The 24825-nt window shown below is 36.4% G+C and overlaps 1 protein-coding gene across 2 annotated transcripts in view; it reads left to right on the top strand.

Moving 5' to 3' along the window:
• DENND4C (DENN domain containing 4C) overlaps positions 1–24825 on the top strand; it is a 70644-nt gene that overhangs the window by 38369 nt on the left and 7450 nt on the right. The window contains exons 10-27 of one of the 2 annotated variants that reach the window (XM_048073513.2): positions 18–193; positions 3466–3566; positions 5016–5234; positions 6243–6388; positions 8435–8470; positions 8720–8850; positions 9680–9812; positions 10281–10487; positions 11156–11284; positions 12025–12169; positions 12509–12655; positions 14843–14968; positions 15766–15906; positions 17300–18447; positions 19777–19957; positions 21185–21294; positions 22943–23118; positions 23863–24045. In XM_048073513.2, coding sequence (XP_047929470.1) covers positions 18–193; positions 3466–3566; positions 5016–5234; positions 6243–6388; positions 8435–8470; positions 8720–8850; positions 9680–9812; positions 10281–10487; positions 11156–11284; positions 12025–12169; positions 12509–12655; positions 14843–14968; positions 15766–15906; positions 17300–18447; positions 19777–19957; positions 21185–21294; positions 22943–23118; positions 23863–24045 — 3635 coding nt within the window. The remainder of the gene's footprint in view (positions 1–17; positions 194–3465; positions 3567–5015; positions 5235–6242; positions 6389–8434; positions 8471–8719; positions 8851–9679; positions 9813–10280; positions 10488–11155; positions 11285–12024; positions 12170–12508; positions 12656–14842; positions 14969–15765; positions 15907–17299; positions 18448–19776; positions 19958–21184; positions 21295–22942; positions 23119–23862; positions 24046–24825) is intronic. The other variant, XM_048073514.2, reaches the window with a different exon arrangement.

Raw genomic sequence — 24825 nt, 5'->3', positions numbered from 1 at the left:
TTTCATTTTTCCTTCAGATGATATTTCCATTTCAGTGGCAATGTCCATATATCCCCCTATGTCCTTTGTCTCTGGCCACCGTACTCAGTGCACCTGTTCCATTTATTGTTGGAGTTGATTCACGGTATTTTGATCTGTATGATCCACCACAGGACATTGTGTGCATTGACTTAGACACAAACATGGTGTACATGTAAGTTCTATGGGGTTTTTACATCTATCTATAGATGGAGAAATTGCTGAACTACTTGAGAGAGAGCAAACTTTATTTAAAAACTGTTTCGTTGAATATGGCTTTGTTTCTGCCTATCCTCTGTTCTTCATCTTGCTTCTAATGCTTCATAGAGACTTGAAATTTACTAAGTCAAGGGTCAGCATTTGGGGCTGCCAATAAAATTAAAAAATAAATAATGTGCTGAAGATATTGCTTGAAATGATAATGCGTGTTTGTTTTCTTTTTCCTTCACTTCTCATACTGATTATTAGGGAAATGGGACAAAAGCTAGAATAGAGGAAGAACGGTTTATTTTTATTGTGCCACCATTTTATGCATTTTCACCTTGCTCCACCACTTCAGAATTTGATTTGCCTGTGTTCACTGAATATTGGGTTGGAACATGAGAGTTTCAGGACCCTTCATGAAGCTTTTGAAGCTGTCTTAAATTCAGGACATTTTTTGTCAGTGTAATGAAATAAAAAATAATTTCTTAAGTTACAAGATCTGACTTCTCAGTCAGATCAAGCAAGCAAAACATTTTTTATTGCCTATGTTTGTTTTAAAATATTTTCACTTAATTATGTTTTGAATGCTTGTCTTAAATAAATTTGAGTGTTGCATGAAGGGTTTCTTTACAACTTCTGTAGGAGAGGCTAATCTAGAATAAATTTCTTCTGAAATAAATCGAAATGGGATTGTAAATACCTGATTTGCAAATGATTTATTAAATTCATAAATTATCTTTTCCTTTTAGAGTAATTAGATCAAAATTAGAGGGATGTAAGCTATATGAGGGTAAACATCACCAAATAATGTGTGTCTTTTCTGTGTGAAAATATAGTCTTACATCATCTCGTGTCACTTTAACTCTTGATTTTCATTTTCACTAGCTTGAATCAAAATAAGTCATTTGATCTATGGGTCAGTTGAAAGCTTTCATGCTTTTCATTGCATAAGAAGGACCCTTCCTGTGATGCTCTACTGAAACACTTCCTTTAAGTTATTGAAATGCATTGTGTTATTAATAGCATCAAAGAAAAGAGTAAACAACAGAGTAGATTGTATTCATATTTTTTGTCTTTTTTCTTCTTCTCTTGGGTCCCCAATAAAAACACTGCAAAAAAACATTTTCAACATTGTATATAAATATTATGCCATCAAATGAATAATTATAACAGGTGTGAAAGAAATGCAAGGAAGATAACTTGTTTATGTGAAGATATCCTTTGCAGTGAAAAATCTTTCTTTTTTTCCATAAGAAGAATGGAAATTGATGGCTGGGTTGAAAAAAAAAAAAAAAAAAAACGAAGTAGATAAAAACAGTACATTTAGTAGAGAGAGAAGACTGTAAAGATTCTGTTGGAATGAGTCATAGAAAGATAAAGTTGGGTACTAGTTACTGAACTAAAAATCTACCAGTGGCTGATGTCTTATTTATCTACAACTGAAAAGATTCTGGCACCTTTTCCTTTAGTGTCTTTTAAGTCCTTTTCTTTTTCGGTGGCTAACTGATCTTTTTGTCTTTTGCTGTCCATTTTGGACGCATTTCATCTATACTACTTACTTGACTTTAAGAGGAATTGAACTTCTTTAACATTTGACTTCAAGTAAATGAGATATGTTGGTACCTGCATTATAAAACTTCTTTTAACCTGGAAAGGAGGATATTTCTCCATTTTGGAGATATATAGGTAAAATCAAATCTCCATAAAGCAATTTGTGTTGAAGATCATATAGAATATTAATCTTTACTAATAATGTAGTATTTTAGAATTCTGTTTTATTTATGCAAAGCTATTTTTGCCCGTCTCTATTTCTATGGCAATGTTATATTTTTAAGGTGTTAAAGCATTTAATAGCACTGTTGCTGACTGTGAAAGACTGCATAGTAGAAGAATAACATTTGAAAAAATCAGTGTTTTCTAGTACGTCAGTCTGTCTGACTGGCATCTTTCTAGGGCAAGTTTGCTGGTATCTTCCTTATGATAGACTGAAACTTCATTTACTGCCAGAACAACTGAATGTCTTTTATTCATTCAGCATCTTCCTTAAAGTCTTTTCTTGGATGTTTTCAACCATCTCTGTGAAAGTAACATCAAAAGCTGATTAAGGAAAGTAGCCTTTTTGGGTGCAAATTTGAGAGGTGGTTTTATTTTTATAATAGTGTGTTTCTTGCATTTTTGGAACAGTACTGCTTATATTGTTCATTGGCATGCTGTTGTGGTGGGGAAGAAAAAGGAGATGATATCCGCAAGCATGCATTTTTTTAAAATTATTATTTTTAATTCATTAATTCATTTTATTTTTTAATACTTTAAATGTATACTTCCTCCTTAAGAAAACTACGTGTCTGCCAACTGAGCAAACAGTTCCACTGATGCTAAGTGCAATGTGACAGTGACAGCATCAGCTCAAATAGTAATAACTCATTAGGTCTTGTGGCATCAAAGTTTGCTGTACACCACATTAGGGAATTTCTGTTCCACTTTCTGTCTCCCACAAAGAAGCTTAGGAGTTCTTGTGATTCTCTCCCTTCTGTCTCTATATTCATCTGTTAAATGAGGTCTGGCAGTGTATCTTTTGTTCCTCTGACAAAGATGAGCATACCTTCAGACCAGTTTATCCCATTGCTTAATCAACCACATAATTTCCAAATTATAAACTGAATTTCCAAACTTTCTAGTCCCTGGTAGCCTTTGATTGAAGCTGGAATTGGGAACTTAATTGTCATAGACATGTGACAGTGACTATAAAGCATATGAGCACAGAGCTACCTGACTGGTCTTCCGGCATTTTACAGGAATTTAAGTTCATTTGTTATTCCAAACTGCCGTTATTTGTGTCAGTAGCAGTACAGCAAGCTTACAATAGTATAAACTAGTAATCATATACAGATTAGTGTGCTCAGATTATATTATTGAGACTGGTACAGATTCTGAAAGGAAAGACAGCAACGTGAAACTTCAACCAAAAAGTCTAAATTAGATCTCAGTACAGGTCCTCCTTCCAGATTGGAGAAAACAACCCACAACTCAATTTATACTGCTCTTTTCTGAGGAAATGAAGTGCTGAGTTAATGTCACCCCATTTTATTGTTTTTATTATTTATGACAAATAGGGACAGTGACAAGATTTCTTTTCAAAATGATTGCCTTTTTCTGAAAATGAATTAACTTAGGCCAGTGGAAGCTATTCTTTTCTATATGGTCTTTATTTTATATATCCTTTTATCCTCCCCTGTGTTTTAGATCAGATGATAAGAAGAGCACAAACTGGAAGCAGTTTCCTAAGAAGCCATGTAAAAGTCTGCTCAGCACCTTAAAGAAACTGCACCCACAGCTGGCAGCAGGTGAAATATCTAAAATAAATGGGAAGGGATAAGAACAGAAACTGCCTAAAGCAGGGAAAGTAAATATTAAAAGAAAACTACTAAATTTTCTGATACACATCTACAGGTCTTAAATTATAAGTAGCATATAAATGTAAGGACTTCTTTGTAACATGTGGTGTAGATCTTTTTAGACTTTTTTATTTGTTGTCACTTCCTCAAATTTGGGAATTTTCAGCCTTTAGTAATGATTAAGTTATATTTAAACAAGGATTCAACAGAAACACATTTTGGATCTCAGCATAAACAATGTTCATAGTTCTGATCAAAAATAATAAAGGAAATGAGTGTTTGAGTAAGATACTGCACAATACTTCAGGTATCGTGCAGATACAGTTGAATATCTCAGATACTGACTTTTCTACAAAAATAATCAAGTAGCAAAATGTTGAAAGTATTTTCAAAAGGAAGAGGAAAAACTGACCATCATACTAATGACTTGGAAAGGTAAGAACAAAGTTGTAACTAAAATATTCTGCAGGTATATCTTCTATCTGTCTGTAGACAGGATCTTTAAGACAATCTTGTGCTGAGTATGTTCAGTTGTGTTGTTATAGAGGAGACAACGATAGCTTCATGGGTATATAACAGATATAAAAAAAAAGTTGGTAAACTATGAAAATAGAAAATGTATTAATTAGGCGTTGGGCTTTCTTGCCTCAATTTCCTTTCTTTCTTTCTTACTTTTTTTTTCTCCAGATTGCCTTTACTTAGTCTGTTAGAAAACCTCAGCTTTTTTTTGTTTTGTTTTGTTTTTTTGGTTTTATCAGCCAGGCATGATACTCTACTTCATACGTAAATGCTGCAGACTGAATTCCAATTTTAACTGTATTATTTTATATTATTATTTACATTTATATTATAACAAAAATCTGGAACTATGTGTTCAAAGGTAGCAGTACCTGATAGGTTTTTTTTTGTTGTTTTTTAAGAGGCCAAGAATAAACTCTTTATGTCATCTGCTTCCTTCCATCCTTTGGTATACAAAAATGTTAAAATTTTCACTGGAAAAATATTTTAAAGCACTGTTTTTTCCTTGATGTGCAATCTTAGGTAATCAGCAGAACAGGGAAAACAGAATCCTTTGTGTTGATGCATTACTGAAAGACAACGTCTAGTTGGGAATGTGATAGCAGAATCTCAGTTAAGTTAATGCTCGTTTTCTCAGGTCACAGAGGCCTTGATAAGTTAGAAAAACACATAAGCAACTCCTGAAATAACTACCCTTTATATGGGTCAGATCAACTCGAAAGTAATAACAGGACAAGAAGAGAATGTATTTACAGTGTTAGTAATTTCTAAATGTGGGAAATAAAAACGAAAAAAAAATCATATTCAACATCTTGCAAATGTTGTCTATCCAACTATGCTGCATTTTAATACAGGATTGTATATGTTGCTGTTTGCTAGTTCACAAGAAAACTCCAGAAGGCTCAGCCGTGGAGATGACTCCTATTGAGGCAGATTTCTCCTGGCAGAAGAAGATGACAGAACTTGAGATGGAGATCCAGGAAGCTTTCCTACGTTTCATGGCATCTATTTTAAAGGGTTACAGAACGTTCCTCAAACCAATCACCCAGGCACCTTCAAATAAAGCAACTGCTGCTGATTCCTTGTTTGATCATCAAGGTGAGGTTGAGACAAATAAACTGCTGATAGCATTGGAGTTAACCCAAATTTTCCTTTGGTTATGCAACTCTTGGCAATATTTGGAATTGCAGTTATATAAAATCAAGCTGTTTGAAGTTGATTAATATTGATACACACAAATAGAATCCTGTTTTGTAACAAGTCTGACATTAGAAAAGTTGCCTTTCAATAGGGGGATGCCCTGTTTTCTTGTCACATTCCGTAAGGGCACCTCTTGGGAATTAAAGAATATTTCTCAATTTGTATGGAGCAAAAATGCCAGAAGCCCAATGAAGAAGAGCAAAGTAATGTTTTTGATATACATGGGAAAATAAAAGAGTACTGGGCAGCGTTCAGAAACATAACAAAATGATAGTTGGCAAAGGCCATCTTATTCTTTTTTCACCTTATCACTCACCGTATCACCTTGACTTTTTCATATCTGTTCATCAGTTGAGTGTCAGAATGTCACTGTTGGCTTGTCTTCTTTTGTTTTTGTCTGTTTGATTGTTTGTTTGCTTTTTTCTTTTTTGTGGGTGGGTGGTTTTTTGTGTTTTTTTTTTTTGGGGGGGGGGAGGTTTGTTTTTGTTGGTGGTGTTTTTTTGGTTTTGTTTTAAATTAGCTAGAAGAGAGATTTGAGATGGGATTCTTATTTCAACACTTGGAAGTCATAAATGTTTACCTTCTAGGATAGTGGAAAGGGATTTTTTTTATTACTGTCTAAAATGCTTCTGCTTTTGGATGAGGTCACATTCTCCTTTTTTGTGCATAAAAAGTTAACAAATCAGCAAACAGATTATGTGATAACATGGGGGCGACTGCATGCCATGTATTGTTAACTGTGTGGAAGAAGTCATACAAAAAAAAGTTATTTTAATCTTCTGAATGCAAGTGATGATAAGTAGTTGTTTATACTAATAAAGCCAATATTTTATATATTAACACTTTATATTTTAGTTTCTTATGGAACTTGTGACTAGTATTTACTTCTGTTTCTTTTCTAACCAGGATTTTTAAAAAGTAGAGACCGTGCCTATACGAAGTTCTACACACATCTCACCAAAACGCAGATATTCAGCAGCTTTATTGAAGAGTGCAGTTTTGTGAGTGACAAGGATACTGGCTTGGCATTTTTTGATGACTGCATAGAAAAGGTGAAAAACATACTAAATTAAATCATGCTTCTATTTGTTTTGGTTTTTTTATTGTTGTCCTGCCTTTTACTCGTAAAGGCAGGTGCCCATGGTAACAAGTGTGAGAGACGGGAATTCTTGGTTGTTATTGCTGAATCATTTTCTTCCTTCGTCTTCTTGCATGGTCATCATTTTCTGTGTTAATATAGGAGTCTGTCATTAAAGCCCTATAGGATGTCAAGCTGTAAGAGAATGTGAGAAATACCAGTTCATGACACTTTAACACAATGATATTTAAACGGTAATCTGCCTCACTCTAATTTAGAATTATCTACCACTGCCATCTCACAGAATCACAGAATCATCTAGGTTGGAAGAGACCTCCAAGATCACTGAGTCTAACCTCTGACCTAACACTAACAAGTCCTCCACTAAACCATATCACTAAGCTCTAAATCTAAACGTCTTTTAAAGACCTCCAGGGATGGTGACTCAACCACTTCCCTGGGCAGCCCATTCCAATGCCTAACAACCCTTTCAGTAAAGAAGTTCTTCCTAATATCCAACCTGAACCTCCCCTGGCGCAACTTTAGCCCATTCCCCTCGTCCTGTCACCAGGCACGTGGGAGGATAGACCAACCCCTACCTCGGTACAGCCTCTTTTAAGGTACCTGTAGAGAGCGATAAGGTCGCCCCTGAGACTCCTCTTTTCCAGACTGAACAACCCCAGCTCCCCCAGCCGCTCCTCGTAAGACTTGTTCTCCAGACCCCTCACCAGCTTCGTTGCCCTTCTCTGGACTCTCTCGAGCACCTCCATGTCCTTCTTGTAGCGAGGGGCCCAAAACTGAACACAGTACTCGAGGTGCGGCCTCACCAGAGCTGAGTACAGGGGGACAATCACTTCCCTAGCCCTGCTGGCCACACTGCTTCTTATGCAGGCCAGGATGCTGTTGGCCTTCTTGGCCACCTAAGCACTCTGCTGGCTCATATTCAGCTGCCTATCAACCAGTACTCCCAGGTCCTTCTCTGCCAGGCAGCTTTCCAACCACTCTTCTCCCAGCCTGTAGTGCTGCTTGGGGTTGTTGTGCCCCAGATGCAGGACCCGGCACTTGGCCTTGTTGAACTTCATACAGTTGGCCTCAGCCCATCGGTCCAGCCTATCCAGATCCTCCTGCAGAGCCCTCCTAGCCTTGAGCAGATTGACACACGCGCCTAACTTGGTGTCGTCATGACAAACTTCACATGACAAACTTTAAACATAAAAACATACCTAGTGCTCAGGCTTGTGGTCAGAACTGATTTATAAAGATAAGACCTCATTTCATTGTGTGTATTTTATATGAGAAAGATTGCTGTAATCCATTCGTGTTTTTTTGAAGCCAAGTCTCTTCAGCATGTTTCTAGGCTACATAAGTTATTAGGTTTATAACTTCATCTGCAAAATGACAGGTTCACAAGATAAAGTTTAGGAGCTAGAGGTTTTTATATACTTTTTATGTGCATATATATGATGCCTTCTGGACAGAACATTGATTTTTGCACTAAGCTGTTATTAGAATGACTCGTTGATTCAGTATCATTTCCAATCAAAATACCGCTTAAAACAGATCACAAAAAAAAATGTTTCAAAGTATCCTTGCCTTTATTTTTCTTTCTGCCTAGTAGGGGGTGTGCATCTCCAGTATGTGTCTAGACTGTGCTCTGTTTAGTAATGTTGATAACTTAATATAATTGCAAGTTATTAATGTGTTGTATACTTAAATTGTCATAGTGAAAATATCTGCAAAAAACAGTTTCTTTCAACTAGGCTAAGTTAAAAGTTTTTTAATAGATTTAAGGTTTTGTATTTAGCCCATAATGTCAACAGATTGCAAGCATCCTGATAACTACCTCTTCTTGCTTTCAGCAAGGTAAGTATTTACTCTGGAAGCACTTTCTCTCTTTTTTAATGTGAAAACTTGGTATTACTCATTTAATATTTCAGTAAAACACATGGCTGTAATAGAATTATTTGGGATCTTTTTCTGTTGAGAATAAACTCTGATGCCTTTTTTTCTCTTTTCCTAGCTCTTTCCAGATAAAGGAACAGAAAAAGGAGACAAGGTACTTTGACCCTCAATATGTTCAGAGATAATTTACAGTGTAATAAAAGTGAAGAGACCGGGCCATAAAACTGATATTTGAGCATTGATAACAAATACAATACATTTTATGTATTGTGCTTATGCATAATGTATAAAATCAAGAACAGAAACAGTATATTTTTACATATATTTTAATATAGCTAATATTAAAATGTACATTTTATCCCAAAGCTAAACTCAGGACTCAGATTACAAACTCTGTTTCCAGGTTGACATAGATTCTGTTGAAGATGCACGGTTGATTGAGCTTGATGAGTCACAAAAAAGTGAACACACAGTGTTTATAATGCCACCAGAACCTCCCCCTGATGATGGACAAGACCGAGCACCAAAATACAGGTACAGTTCAATCAACTGATGTAGAGAAACTGGAGTCCTTGAACACTTATGATGTTGAGCAGGGCAGATATTTCAGCTTGGCACAAGACTTACCTTAATAAAAGGTAAGGACATCTTTAAAAAGATGTGATCTGCCTGGACTCCAGTAAGTTTCTGAAGGCCTGGAAGTATTTTGTGTGGGCATGTTTGAGGGCAAGTACCTTTTGGTTGTAATTTTTAGTAACTACTTGCCAACTTTGTAGTTATGCTTTGCTACATGTATTTAATGTCTATCTTTCTTTGAGCCATTTATGTGGATTTTGTAGGAACTGTAGTACAGTCTATGTTCCAGTGTGGGAATGACAGGGGGTGGGTAATGGATTTGCCCAGTACTATTGATCTGCAACTGGTGAACCAAAAGAAAAAAACACCCTTTCCACTTTTCAGACTTCTTCCATTCAGTGTTTTTCAGCCCTATGCAGGAAATGTGGAGTTGCATGCACTGTGGTTATGCTTATTCCTCCTCTTTCTTGGAGGCAAAGAAGGTCCTGTTTCCAGCTGTTGTTACGAATTACCATCAGTGCTTCCCAGACCTACGTGGTGTGGATGGTGGTCTGGTTCTTATATCCATGGTCTACTGAGATTTAATGTCCAAGGCATCTTCTTTTTTGTGATATCTTTGTGAACAGAATTAAAAGTATCTTGTTATAAACATACATGTAAATCCCCTGGTTCCTTTATTTTCCTGTTTATCAGTTCTTTGCATGCAAGTTGTCTTTGTAAGGCTTTCCTGGTATCAGCAGATATATAAAAAGCTTTTTCCTTTTTTTTTTTTTAACTATCTATATAGCTATAAAAACTTTCCACGACTAGATTTCAAGCTCTTTGACAGGCCTCAGGAACTCACGCTGTCCTTCAGCAGACACCCAGCTGGAAGCAGCATTTCAAATAGTCCAGCACTCATGGCAAAGAGGACAAAACAGGTCAGATAAGTCTTACCATAATCACTGTGTGAACACTGAAAGATATTAAGCTTCTTTGATAAAATTACTGCTGCCTATTTATACTACAAATTACTTTGTTGGAGACTAGGTCTATGTGTAACTATTGGGAAGCAAAACTTGCCAGGAAAAGAAATGGAAAGCAACAAATTAGCATCTGAGATACAAGTTTATTGTCAGACTAGTCATTAAGCTTTAGGCCATGATATAAAACAAAACTAAATTAAAATGAATGCTTAAAATGAGGGGAAGGCGGGAGGGATTAATTCAGATCCTATTTTTTGTTTGTGGAGAACCTTCAAAAGAGGGTGCTAAGAATAGAATGGCAGTTTAGTGTTTGTCCATTGTTATTAAATGCCTACTTTTAATAGCTTAGTATCTGAGTTAGTAATGTTTTCTAGGCTCTGGTTGTTCCATCTTCGTCTTCTTTGTTTTTTCTCACCCTTACAGGAAATAAAAACAGCCCATAAGTTAGCCAAGAAATATTATGTAAGCCCCCCACAGTGGGCTAAATGTCTCTACAGTCACAGTTACAGCTTATGGTTTATTTGTCTGCCAGCCTACATCAGAGTTGCACATCCCAAGGTCAAAGCACTGCAGCAGGCATATGATGTTCTAATTAAAATGAGGAAAACTGATGTGGAACCACTAGATGAGGCAAGTCTGAATAAAATATCATTACCATGAGCACAGAGCAGACGACGAAGTGCAAATATAGGGTGTTTCACTGCCAACAGCAGGTTAAGCATTCTCACAGTTTGACCTGTTTTAAAGCTACATCAAAATGGTCTTACAGAAGTCTGCTTAACTAAGACAACTAGAAACGTTTCTTTTTTTATCATTGACATAGCATCAGCTTAATCATGTAATCCAACTTAGTGTTGCTCATCTTCTTCCAGACTTCTTCCAGAAGGCAGTTCTTGAATATCTCTGTTTTTAAAATGTGCTTTGAATTAATGCTCTGCAATCATACTGAAGTGAAGGAAGGGATAATGGATTTGTGTGCAGCATTCCATTCTTGCAGTAGTATACGCAGACACAAAGAAGCAAGTTATCCCACTTTTTTGTGTGGGTGTTTCCTTCCCTCCTTTATTTCGCAAACAGAAAAGCCAAGTGGGGAAAAAAAAATAAGCACTTGTCTGTGACTCCTGATGTTATTTCAGCTTGTGTAATTTCCTGTTTAATTTTTGCTCCCTCTTCTGGCTGTTGGTTGAGTAGCTGCTTTCACATGGCTTTCTCTTTTACTTGTCTGAAATTTGGGAAGAGCTTAAGCTGTTTGAAAATCCTTGTCATCTGTTAATCTATGGACTTCTGTATCTTGTCAGGTGTGCTACAGAGTTGTGATGCAACTCTGTGGACTCTGGGGTCAGCCTGTTCAGGCCGTGAGAGTCCTCTTCGAAATGAAAAATGCTGGAATACAGCCAAATGCTATCACTTATGGCTATTACAATAAGGTAGGAGAAATTTTGGCAAAGGATACTGGACCAATGTCTCCCTTGCCTTTTTATTCCCTTTGTCCTATGGCATGATGTGAAGACTGTTTATTACAGCTCTTCACTTGAATTTGCTGTATCTGTTGGGCAAGCCAGCAGTTCAGACAAGTTTCCACTTGACTTGACCTACAGCGTATGGTTTTACATTTTTTACTTTTACATTCCTGTGCTGTTTGTCTAACCAACAATTCTGTTGAAATACATTTATAGTGTTTCCATTTCCAAGGTTTGAACCTGTCTAGTTACTTCCATGTCACAGCCATCTCTTCCTAGGTGTATCCTTTAAGGTCGCAGGATCCATGACTGGTGAAGATTGGGATTAGGTTAGTTGAAGTAGCTGCCTCATGCTTTCCTTGCTTCCATGTTTCTGTAATTTTCTAATGGAAATTCATAGTAAACTATGCAAAGTAATTGCAGAAGAATCTCTACTATGGTCTTTTGTTCCTACCATACACTAATCGTATGAATAAGATCTGTCTCCTTTAATTAAGGAAAACTTGATCCATAGTCAGTTGCCACTCAGCCAGTGTATCCACAGCAGTAGGATAAAAGGGAACAGCTAAAACTCTAATATTTGTCCTTCTTCACACTGTTGGCAGGAAATGTCCTTTGTTGAGTATGGAAAGAGAAGCTTCTCACTGTACTGTGTTTCTTAGTGTAAATTTGTTACTGTGTTGTTATTGCAATGTCTCTCTCTGTAGGCAGTCTTAGAGTCTCCTTGGCCTAGCAGTAACCGCAGTGGCATATTTCTGTGGACAAAGGTACGAAATGTAGTTCGCGGCACAGCACAATTTAGGCAGTGCCTAAAGAAAGCAACGCAGAGCCCACGAGTACCTGTGATCTCAGGTAATAAGTTAGGTGAAATGAATTTTTCTGCTGAATGAGAGCATGACTTGCTTTCTGAAGGACTGCACCTAACATTCTGGCTTTTACAAGTAGAACATCTTTCCTAAATGTATAAAAATTGGTAATAGTCAATTTGATGCTTGATGCTGAGACTGTTTGTCTTACAATGTCTTTCCTACACTGAAGAATGAATTGTCTAAGTTCTATTGCTAGAATTTCATATTCGCATTTTATATGTGCAAGCTAAAGTATTTACTGTTGTCTGAAGAGGCTAGATGTATTTGAAGATCTGAAATTTTAAATCCTCTCTTACTAACCAGCTCTCATTCATGTCTTTAGCTCTGCGGAATACCACGGGTGGAAGTGATGGGGACATGGTGAGCCATGGTAGCGTGGATAGTTCTAATGATGCTAACAGTGGGGAGCACACTCTCTTCGTCAGTGACTTAGTCAGGCTTGATTCCAATGATAATCACTCTAGCACAGGTACTAGATTCTGCTGGGTTTCACTACTAACAGTCCCCCAAAAGGCAAAATTTTCTGTTTTCCTGTTGATTTCCCCTCCACTGCCACCATGTTCCCCTCTTGAGGCTGTAGAGAATGAAGCATGGAGTTGATCTATGTGAAGAAATACAGTCTCTACTTTACCACAGTTCATGCAGCTTCTGTAATTTAGAGTAAACTGTAGCAGAAGTACTCTTAAGCTAAATGTCTTGCTGTGGTCTCATGAACTTTACTTTTTGTGCTAATCATTATAAAAGGCATAAAGCCTCTGACATAAGTCTTCGATTTCTGCATATGATTATTTGTTCATAGAAATGAATAGTCTGTGTGAGTAAAACCTTCATCAGTGTTAAAGAGTGAAAGTTGCTGAGGTGATTAGAAGCTAATGTTTTGAAATGTTGCTCTTTGTTGATCATCCTTTGATCCAGGATGGTCTAATTTGCGTTTCTAGAATTAGCATGTTACATTCGGTCATAGTAAACCATGCTTTTAAGAGCCATATTCAGGCTTCTCACCAGTGTTTGCCTGATTTGAGAATAAATACAAAAATCATCAGAACCACATATAAGGCACCCTGTACGAATGGAAAGACAGTTGATAAGCTGGGGAAAAACTGAATTTGGCATGTACTCTTCTAGGCCAAACTGGAGTGAAAAGAGTGCACAGAAAGTTAACTACTTGAGATAGCAATACAAAATTCATGGTTCTTAGTGTCTGCCTTAGTACTGATTACATATTACCTGTGCACAGTCTCAACTAAGCTTCCTTTCTGTTTACCTCAACACTTACTGTACAAATGGTTCTTACACACTCTTCATGATATTTAATATCTCAAGTCCTCCTTTAAAGATAACTTTGAGTCTGATTCCTGTTCTTCATCTGATATGCCTGCCTAGATTACTGAACTTTCCTTCTTTCTGCTCTTTGTTGCTCTGCTTTTTGCTCTTTGCCGTCTCTCGGGTGCTGCATTTGTCCTTGACTATCATGGTGTGGGGTGCAGACTTTATATGGTGTGAAGCCGTGGATGCACGTGTGCATTAATTCTACCCTTGAATGTTACTTCTGCAGGTAATTTGCCCATTTATTGATAGGGTATTTTCACTTCAGTGCAAACCACAGAGACTAACATCACTGAATTGATGATAGGGAGAAATTAAGGACCAAAGAATGTCAGAGTGAATTCTGTGTATAAAAGGTTATCCTACACAGTAGACAAATTCATTAACTGATGACTGCTTAGACTTTTTAATTTAATTTTTCTACGTTTGCTCTACGTTGGTAAAAATAAGTAGTAATATATACTATAGATAAATAATGTCTGTCTTTCAAGTTTTACGGATCCTTCTAATACTTTTCATATAATACTCAGTAACTTACACTTCGATCTTTTTAAATACTGTCAGGTGTTGTAATAGGTACTCTGAGGCATGTTTTAACATCCTGCTGTGGGATATGTCCCTTATAGTAGTTGTGTATTTTTGCGTGTACAGCATCACTTATGATAAAAGTTAACAAAAAAAAGAGTGTTTTTTGATTTGTTTTCTTTGGTAGATTTTTTTTTGTTAAAAAAAAAGTTATTTACTTTTTTAAAGAATGTGTTATAGCTATCAAATGTAAATGCTATCATGGAGGAAAGCCTTTTTTAAAATACAGATTTTTGCTTTTTTTCTGTCACCTTCTATAGTTTGTACCTTAGCACAAAGATGTAGCACAATTTATAGTAGAATAATTTTCATGGATGTATTCATTGTTAGAAGCTGACTTGATTACTATTGTATATGTGTAACTTTCTTTTTTAGATCATGTTGAGAATTTAGCTTGCACAGCAATGAAATATTTGATGTTGATGAAAGGGGAAAGGGATGAAGGAAGATACACTGCAGGAAAATTAATCAGTCACTGTACTATTCTGGGGGGGATAACACATCACAATAATTTAATGTATATTAAAAAAGTAAGTTTGCATTGAAAACTAATTATCTCTGCTGTCAACATCACCAAGTAGATCTGTACACAGATGAGACATTTTGGTGATTCTTACTCTGAACTTTTGTGGCAAAACAGAATGAAAGAAATGAATTTCAGTAGAAATAAAAACTTATTTTCTTATTGAAAAATAAAAGATTTAGAAAGGAAGTTGGAGGCAAGTGTTTGTATTCCTTTGAACAGGTGGTCAGTCAGACCAGGGCTATGGATCCAAGGATGAACTTTTAAAGGATGACGGAGATAGTCTTCTTGCAACTGAAACACAAATGAAGAAAGACATTTCTTCTAAAGCTGAAGAGCTAATAGGAGGTTAAGTATGCATGTTTATATTGACGAAGACTTGTAAAATAAATTTACTTCATCCATTAGACTACCACAAATAACATAATGTTGTCAAGGTCAAAATTCAACATGATAGAATCTGCTGGACTTCTGCTGTACGCTAGATAATATCAGCGGAACATATCTAGATAAAAATAGTCTTTTATTTGACCAACTTCATATAGATCAAAAAAATTGGAGGTGCGCTAGGGCATACAGTATTTTATATTCCATTTGTCTAATTTGTATATTTAAACACCTGAACATTTTTAAAGTTGTACCAGTTAGCCTAATAAGAGGCACTACTTATTCCTACAAGCTCTTCCCCACTGTAGAAAATATGATCATCTCCTGTCTTCTTTCCAGATTTTGTCCTTAGTTCTTCTGTATTTTGTATTTCATTACTGACTCCGTTTCATATCTCTGTTACTAGGCCCTTAATGTCAATTAGGGCCTCTGATGCTATCATTAAACAAATAGCCCTGCATAAAAAAAATAAAAATGAGAACTGCTGTTACTGCTCTACTTTGCTTAGCTAAAAATATACCGAAGGATGAAGCTGGCACACACTGTAACCTTGTGAACAGCTATGCACTCTCTCTGTAATACTAACTACTGTCATCTCATGAGATACTACTTCCAGGAAATGCTGGAAGTATTTGGTAGGACTGATTCTTTAGGTTGTAACTGGGTAAGGGAACAGTGTTTGATTATTTGTTTTCCATAACAGTGTAAATATAGTTATTTAGTTACATTAACTGAAGTTCACATTTTCTTTATTTTAGATGTTTGCATTGAGGAATGTGATGAAAATAAACAGCTGAATATAGAGACTCATAGTCCAACAGACACACCTGCCTGGGGTAACAGTATCGTCAAAGTTCCATCTGGCATTTTTGATAGCATTGGAAGGAAAAACAGTGGTGGTGAGTCACTGGGTGAAGCAGAACTTCCTGAAGCTTTGAGCTTGTGCTACAATGTTTTGTAACCTCTTGGATTCTATTTAATCAAAAAAAACAACACTTCTGTCAGAGGTGCAAATGTCTTACAAAACATGTGCTTTCCACCATTATCCTTTTTTTTTTTCCCACCATTATCATTTTAGGTGACTTAAAAAGTACCTGTGGATTCTAAGGTTGAAGATTAGTAGTGTTGAGTAGATTGAAATCAAGATTTTCCTTGTCCCATACTGAGTGTATTTCGGTAGTATACTAGAAAAACAGGAGAATTAGGGTCTCTACTCTTGAATTCTGGTCACCTAAACCTCATTGATCTTGGAAAGGTCGTATATGTCTATGATTCTATTATATATCCAGTGGCCCTTGCCGCCAATGTATAATCTGGGAACAGTACACATCTTCTTTGTGACATATGAAATTTATTTACATCTCTGGATCTTTATGATGAGGAAGACAAGGATATATGAGATCCAAATATTGGGGCACGTATTTTTTTTCCCTACCTTTGTGCTTGTCCTTGACTAAGGTAATGTAGTCCAGCTTCAGTGATTAGGGACAAAACAGCAGGGACTTTTAAGAGGGCAGTTGGCATGTACTTTGATGGCAAGGCATTGAGTCTCAGACAGGAACTTGCTCAGAACCTTTCTGACCATTATGAAAACTAATGACTAGTCAAGAAGCGTCATCAATACTAGATTCAAACACTCTCAAGCAGTGGATATGGTGCATTTGGTCCTCTGTTGGCATCCTCATATAATAGTACAATTACCTTCCTTACAGAGATAATTAAAGTCAGCATTTTTGCCTGGATAACACAGTTTTCTAGGCATATATTGCCCCAGGGAAATGGGAACATCTATAGGATTAGTTAAATTCAGCATTTATAAAATATTATGTTCTTTCACATACGTATATGTCATAAGCAAAACTATGCTTCTGTGTTGTGCAGACACATGATGCTTATGTTCAGAACCAGAATGAACTATGAAGTTTGATGTATACATCTGTGAATGTAGCTCTGGGAGAGAGAAAAAATAAAGTATATCTTTAATTATAATTGTACTTTCTCTTCATTTATGGATGTAGTACCTACTTTCTGGTCTGAGGTGGCATGTGGAAGGGAGGTAGAAGCCAGAAAACTTTGCATTCAGGGAATCAAAAAGAGTAGATGACTTTTGATCTGCTGAATGCCTTTGCAGCCAGTAAAATAACTTGATAATATCAGTGTTAAACTTTTTAATGGATACATTGAGATTTGTGGTGCCCCCAATCTTCTCAGTGATAAGGAGGCCACATAACTTCAGAAAAGAAACAGTCTTGATGGCTATGTATACCATATGTAATGCCTTTTCTCTTCTAGAAACTGGTTCAAGCCCGCTGTTCATAACTCAGGATTCAGTTGAAGATGTGGTCTTTGGTGACGTTTCTCCAAAGAAAATAAGTGAAAAAGGACAGAAGAGGCAGAAGCTGTTTTCAGAGAGAAGCTGCAGTTTCAGCAGTGAAAGCAGGGCAGGAATGCTGCTGAAAAAAGGGAGCTTGGACTTGCATTCCAGAGAAATAGCGATAATGATGGGAGCAGATGCCAAGATTTTAACAGCAGCTTTATCTGGGGCCCAAACTTCACCTTGTTATATGAATAAATCCCATAGTTTTGATAGTGCTGTTGACCAGCAGGTCTCTGGCAAAGGTGGCTCTTGGAGTCGTGTGACTGATAGTGATTGGGAATTGGAGCACAGAACTTCACCAGTGCTGGAAGAACCTGGGGAAGGGCAGGAGCATTTTGAGAACGGAAGAGATGAAAATGCATCCAACGTGGAAGAAATGAACATTGAACAGTTAGCTGAGTCCAAAGACCAGAAAACAGAATCCAAAGATACAGCTCCTAAAAGGAATAGCTTTTATGGAGTGGTTAAGCCTATCGAAAGGGAAGATGTTGAAGTAGGCTTGGATCCTTTGTCTTTGCTGGCTACGGACAGCATCCAACCAAGACTCCCTGAACCAGAGGAAAAGCTGGTGTCACCAGTTGCAGCACGCAATTTGGCAGATGAAATAGAGAGCTATATGAATCTCAAGAACCCACTGGGCAGTAAGTTTCCCAGCATGGAACTGCACAAGCCAGGTAGGGAAGCAGAAGCCCCTGGTACACCTGCTCACTCCCAGGAACGGAGGTCAAGCCTGCCTTTGGATTCCATCCCACCATCGTCTGAGTCCTATGAAAATCGCAGAAGTCCTTCTGTCTCCAGATCCAAAACATTTACTGGGCGACCAAAACAACAAATGCATCCACGGATTCAAAAAGAGCGTTCTTCATCTTTGACAGGACTGGGTCGTTCTTCTCCACATGGCTCCTTAGGATCAGTTGTAACGACTTTATCCAATCTGAAGTTAGACAATATACTGTCTGGACCAAAAATAGATGTTCTGAAATCAGGCATGAAACAGGCTGCCAATGTGGCCAGTAAGATGTGGGGAGTTGTAACTTCAGTGTATAACTACTCAGATGATGAGGCAAGTATTTTTCAATACAAAAAATTAGGGTAGGCAAAGTTAGAGTGCTACTACCTAAGTAGTATTAAAGCTGAAAGAAGTAAAGGACAGCATGAGCTCTAGAAAATAGTCTTCAGGTATTTGGAAATAAAATGTTGCAGTACCTGTGTAAGCACACTTGATGTGTGTGTTTGTTGTTTGTTTTTTTTTAATCTGGATCTGAAAGTCCTTAAAAACAAATGTTTTTAGTATAAAACACTTTAGAGTATAGTGACATAAATGCAAGAGGAGATAAATGTCATAACTTTTGACTTTCCGTAACACATCTTGTTATTGTGCCTTCAAATTTACTTTTCTCTCTTTAGAAAGGCCTTTGATCTGATTAACCCCTTTATCTGGTGTTTTGCTCTCTAAGGGTTTGTCTTCTCTCTTCAGGCTGTTTAGCCAGCTTCTTATTTCCTTTTTCAAATTCTTCCTATTTTCCCTATCTCCATAAGAGGTGAGAAGAGATGAAACAGCTGTTTAGCTTTGTTTCTACTTTAAACAGATTTAACTGATGTTACTAATACTATCTTTTCTAGTAAATATAGAAAAGATTTTTCTTCCATTTTTTTTGCTTATGACAATGAAAACTCATTGTTGTAGTGTAATGGTGTACTTTCTTTTATTATTTTTTTCCCCGTGAGCTAGGTTTTCCTGGATATCTTTTGTTATATTGATCTGTTCCTTAGAATTTTCTTTAAGGGCTCATCATAATCCCCTTAATTTATTTTTTTTAATTTTTATTAATTTATTTTTTCTTTCTTACCCATTTCCACAACCTCCTGTTTTTTTAATATCTTCATTGTTATACTTTATTGTTATATTTTATATATTCCTGTGTGTCTTAGTGACTGTGTCACTGTTGGATCATTCCTACTGAATGAATTCCTACTGATAGAAATTTCATTTCTATCTTAAGATCTTTCCTCAGAATGGAACTCAGACCTTTATTCTTTTCCTGATAATTCCTCTTCTTTTGTGAAGTGCCAGTCTTTCATATCACAATTTATACATCATTCCCTTGTTTCTCCAGTCATGAAGAAGAAAACACATTTGTCACTGAATTTGATCATCAGCTGAGTATTCTAACTGTCAAAACCTTTTTCCAATATCCTTCTGTTTCGTCCAATATCTGCTCTTTCGGGGGGATTGCCTAAATGTATCTTATATGTAAAAAAAATCTTTACATCAAGATTTTGTCTTAATCTGCTGCTTTGATTTTTAATTATTAGAGTAAAGTGTGGAAGTAAAATAATGGATCTAGAAGTACTAAAAAAAAAAAAAGCTATTTTTCTTCTTGTGTTAAAGGAAGAAAACAGTCGACCAGACTTTAACTTCCCTGCTGGTTTTGAGGATAATATTTTAGGAGATAATCTGTCATCAAGATCTGGAGTCCCAGGACTAATTGCGAATGAACTTGGCCAAAGCACTACTAGTCTTGGCAGTAGCAGTAGCAGTGGAGATGCAGGAAGACAGCATTACAGTGCAGGTGAGATTATTTTTTTCCTTTGTTTTTAGTTTATAAAGTAACAAACAGGTAAAATTGTTATGTCTGGAAAATATTCAATACAGTGGAAGGTGTGGTAATCTGAAATTAATTCAAGCCCTTAAGTATAATATTTTTATTTCTATTTTATAGATACTTTTCCAGTAGCAAATAACTAATGCGTCTCTTTGTTCAATGTATAAAGAGTTGATAAAAACTACAGGCATTTAACTGTAAAATACTTCTTTTGTGTTCAAGAACTGCAAATAGTTGTGTAAGTAATGGAGGTAGAACCAGATCTCCAAAAACAGCATATCAGCATTAATGTGGAATAGGAGTTACTGGATGCATACTTGATTTGAATTGATGAAGGTAAACAAATGATGAATATGTGACTGTATGCCAAACTGTCATCTGTGTTCCCAGCACTAAAACAGGTTGAAGCAGATCTATCATTTCCAGTGAGATTTGATCCATAATTTGAGAAAAATGTGTTGCAGGACCACCCTGAGTTTTGGTTTAACTGTCTTTGTAGCACTCTAATGATAGAACTATCATGAAGAAGCAAAATAACTTTCTTCATGATAGGAGGACTCTGTCAGTGAGTTTGAACAGGAAAGTTTGACTGTGATTGTCAGAGGAAGTAATGCTGATAGTTTTGCTTCCTGAAGCAGATTCCAACCATTTGCTTCTGGTATTCAAACTGTTTTTCCTATTCTCCTGTGCTAAACTCATAACCCTAAATACCAGCCTTACGAAAGGTAAGTTATTTATTTTATGGCAACATAAGCCAGAGAGTACTTAACCACAGTAATGGTACATGTGGTACTGTGTGCCTCGCTCAGTGTTATCTTTGTTTGTTATTTACATATGGATACATCATTCAAGAAATCTTGAACAGCTTTTCTAGAGTATATATATTGAGCAATCTTACTGCTCTTTGCTGTTCTTTGTTCTTTCTTTGTATTTTCAGATTTTATTCACTGGTGCTTTTTTCCTTTTACCAGTCTGTTGCATACTTTAGACAAAAATAGATTTGGAATGTTAGTCGCAAAAATGATATCTTTATATTATGTAATATCAATGAAGTTAAAGAGTTACATATGTCTCTTGAGATCTTCTGGTACTGTTTTCTGTCTTGATTGAAAAAAAAAATAAATCTGTTATTTTGGATTTCTTTTGGAATGTTCTTTCCTTGAATGAAGACCTGAACTATTTTTTTCTATGCAGGTGAAGCTGCATTCCCAAGAAGTATGAAAGTTCCAGATTCTGAGAAGTCAGAGCTCAGCTCTTCTCATAATACTAGTTTATCCAGCATTTTCCAGAACTATGCAATGGAGGTAAGATTAATAAATTCATAAGTGAAATATATAATTACTTGATTTGTCTGTGTGGACTAATTATGTTTAGTTGGACTGTGGTTTGATTTTTCATAATAAAAATTTTACATTTTTCTGCTGCAGAGAGGCTTGATACTTTTATCCGCAGGTGTGACAGTAGCTGTAAAAAAGAAGAGTGTTTCAAATGTTTTTATGTATCTCAGAGACGAGGCAATTTAGGGAAAGCGTAAAACTTAAGGTGCAGCAGAAGTTGAGGAGAAAACAAGATTTTTCTCCTTTCAAGATTTTTTTCCCCTTAGGAAAATTATGGATTGTTACCAGGTAACTTGGTAGATTGACCCCACATACTAGCTAAGTTCCCCACCATGTTATTCACTCATTCCACCTTACCAGGATAGAGGAGAGAAATGGAAGGGCAGAGGCAAGGAAAAAGGCTTGAGAGTCAAGATGAAGACAATTTAATAAGTAATACTATTTCTCAAATGAATTGAGGAGAGGAAAAAAGAAAAACAAAACAAAAAACAAGTAATACAAACTCAGTTACTCACCATCAGCAGATGGTGAGTGCTCCCTAGGCTACAGCTGCCTGGAAAAACTACCCACTCCATCCCACCCATTTTTCATTGGTGATCATGACATTATACAGTCTGGAAAGTCTCCTGCTCTGTCCCCTCTGAACCTCTTGCCTACTTGCTGGGGTGGCAGAGTAGGGGGATGGGGAATGCCTTGGTGTTTTTTGAGCACTTGTCAGCAACAGCTAAAATGTTGTTGCGTTAACAACATTGTGTTGTTCACCAGTATAAAACAGTACCATAAAGGCTGCTATGAAAAAGAACAATTCTATACCAGTCAAACACAGTACAATGACTCGGTGTCAGTATAATGACTCTGTTTCAGTTGTTGCTTGTAGATGCTTTCAAACTTAGAAAAAAACAAAGGGGATGGTCACTTAATTTGCTTTGATCACTCTCCATAGTGTTATTTTGGTTATGTCCCATGTAATTTTATTTTATGTTTAATCTGCAGATTTAGACTTGTCAAACTTCTGCGCTACCTTATATAAGGGATATCGGATTGTAAAAGGAGTGTTGCTGTTGGTCTAAAACATTGCCATTGTATTTTTTGTGGTGCTTTTTGTTGTTTACTATGAGAATGAAACAGTGAAGTAAAAGAAAGTTTAAAGATGATAAACCATTTCTCAGCTACTACAGTGTTATTTCAGAGCGCCTTTTCTCTAGTTCTTAATCTAGTTTAGTAATGAGAATTTTACTAGGTAAGAACTAACTTTCTCTCTTTTCCACTATTAAAGCTTTCTTTTTAACTTCTTTTGCAGAAAAGTAGACAGTCATTTACTTAAACAATTTCTGTATGCTGCACACTTCACAGCACCAAGCAATTGCAAGTGGTAAATTCTTCTTCCAGCTCTCAGAACACCTAACCAAAAAAGATTAGTGTTAGCCTTTCATAGTGAAAGTTATGAGCAAAAGGTAACTCTTGAGTATGATGAGTAAGCAGTGATAAATTCACATCTCCAGACTGGCATTCTGATACTCAACCTTTTAAACTCCTGTAGATATTAAGCCTGTAAAGCCAGTTTTAAAGGAATCCTAAAACAAGACTGATAGCATTCATTATTTGCTGGTTTTAGGTATTGATGTCAAGCTGCTCTCAATGTAGAGCTTGTGGTGCTTTGGTTTATGATGAAGAAATCATGGCTGGATGGACACCAGATGATTCAAACTTGAACACTACCTGTCCTTTCTGTAAAAGTACCTTCCTACCTTTACTTAATGTTGAATTTAAAGATCTACGTGGCTCTGCAAGGTTAGTGGGTTTTGCAGATCTTCTCTCTCAACCTTCGCATTTGTACATGGTTGTATTCTTTCAAGAATTTCAAGACAGTACAGTCTTTTCTTTATTCTTAGTTATATATCCCAGTATTTTTGTCCGGATGTTCTTAAGATTGTAACTGTGCAACACTTGTGATTACACTGAAAGAAATTATAAATAGGGTAAACTGTTGAGTTTCATAATAAAATAGCCAAAAGACAGCAGTGGTTGCATTTTTTTACCACTCTTTTCATATTTTCTTTGTTAAGCATTACTGCACAGAAGGTATTAAGTCTGTTTTCTTTTCGTTTCTTTAACTCTGAAACAGAACATCAGTAGTATGTGTACTCAAGTAAAAACAAACAAAAAACTCCCAAAACAAGATATGTTCCTGTTTTTTGTGTCAGTAATAGTCTCTAGTCTCTGTTACAATATAGATATTGATATATTGTTACTGATTAGGAACCGTTACAATCTAAGTTCCCTTGTAACTACATACCTCCAAAGTGGGTGTCCTTATTTTGTGGAACCAATCTCTGTATGTGTTCATTTACTGTCCCTATGTAGGTTGCCATGGAGAGAATATGATGAAGTTTGTGTTCTGTTTTCAAGCTTTTAAATGCCGTGTTCCTTTATTTTCTGCTTTTTGAAAGTAACCGTAGAAAATACCAAATTAAATGAATCTATGCCTACATCTTAACCTACTTCCCCTCCTCTCCCATGCATGTTGTAACTTAGCTTCTTCCTGAAGCAAAGTACCTCAGGAGATAGTTTACAGAGTGGTAATACTCCATTAACCACGGATCCTCTGGAACAGAAATTGTTGTCCAGTCCAGCTGTTGCTGATTTGATCAGTTTTTCCGATCACCCACAGTCCAGCCATGCCATAGCTGAAGAAAACAGCCCTGCATCTGAGCAGAGGTAGGTAAAACAGGATTGTTAATTCTGTCAGAAATGTATCACCACTTAATATTTCTACTCTAGCCTAGAGTGATGGATGGCTTAAGCACTAAATATGTTGGAAAAATCCAATTGTAACTTGATGATTGTTGATGATTAAGCACCTGGAGGTGTTTAAGGCCAGGTTGGATGGGGTTTTGAGCAACTTGGTGTAGAGGGAGATGTCCCTGCCCATGGAAGGGGGTTGGAATTGGGTGGTCTTTAAGCTCCCTTCCAACCCAAACCATTCTGTGATTCTATGAAACTTAACGAGCCACACTTAATCTCTTGTGTCTCTGCAGATTATTTGGAAGCAGACACCTTTTGTTTCTCTTGTATTTTTTTTTTCTTCTGTATTTTAGTTAATTTTTTTAATGCACTGTTTCAGTTATGAGTGGCACAAAATGAACATTCTGCAGGTAGTTAGTTTGTATTGATGAAATTTGACAAGCCAGTAATAGGAGTTTTGCTTAAATTACCTTGTTGGAGGAGTTTGACAATGACAATTTTCTTTTTCTTTTATTTTGACTAACAAGTTATATCATCTCCTATAGCATCTTTGCTCTGTTAGTAACGTTCAGAGAAAATAAATATAAAGGAAAGAATGAGGTAAAAATAAACACAGAACAGGATTATATTTGTATATTAACAAAAATCTACATCTACTATTTTTCTAAGCACAGTAAGACTGTAGCAGAGAAATTGTACCTATATATATTAGTGCAGATTTTGCAGACTGACGTGTTAGGTTATACCCAGCTG

This window comes from Anser cygnoides, chromosome Z (genome assembly GCF_040182565.1).
Source record: "Anser cygnoides isolate HZ-2024a breed goose chromosome Z, Taihu_goose_T2T_genome, whole genome shotgun sequence".
NCBI classification, from domain to species: domain Eukaryota; kingdom Metazoa; phylum Chordata; class Aves; order Anseriformes; family Anatidae; genus Anser; species Anser cygnoides.
This window is presented reverse-complemented; position numbering and strand designations above follow the sequence as displayed.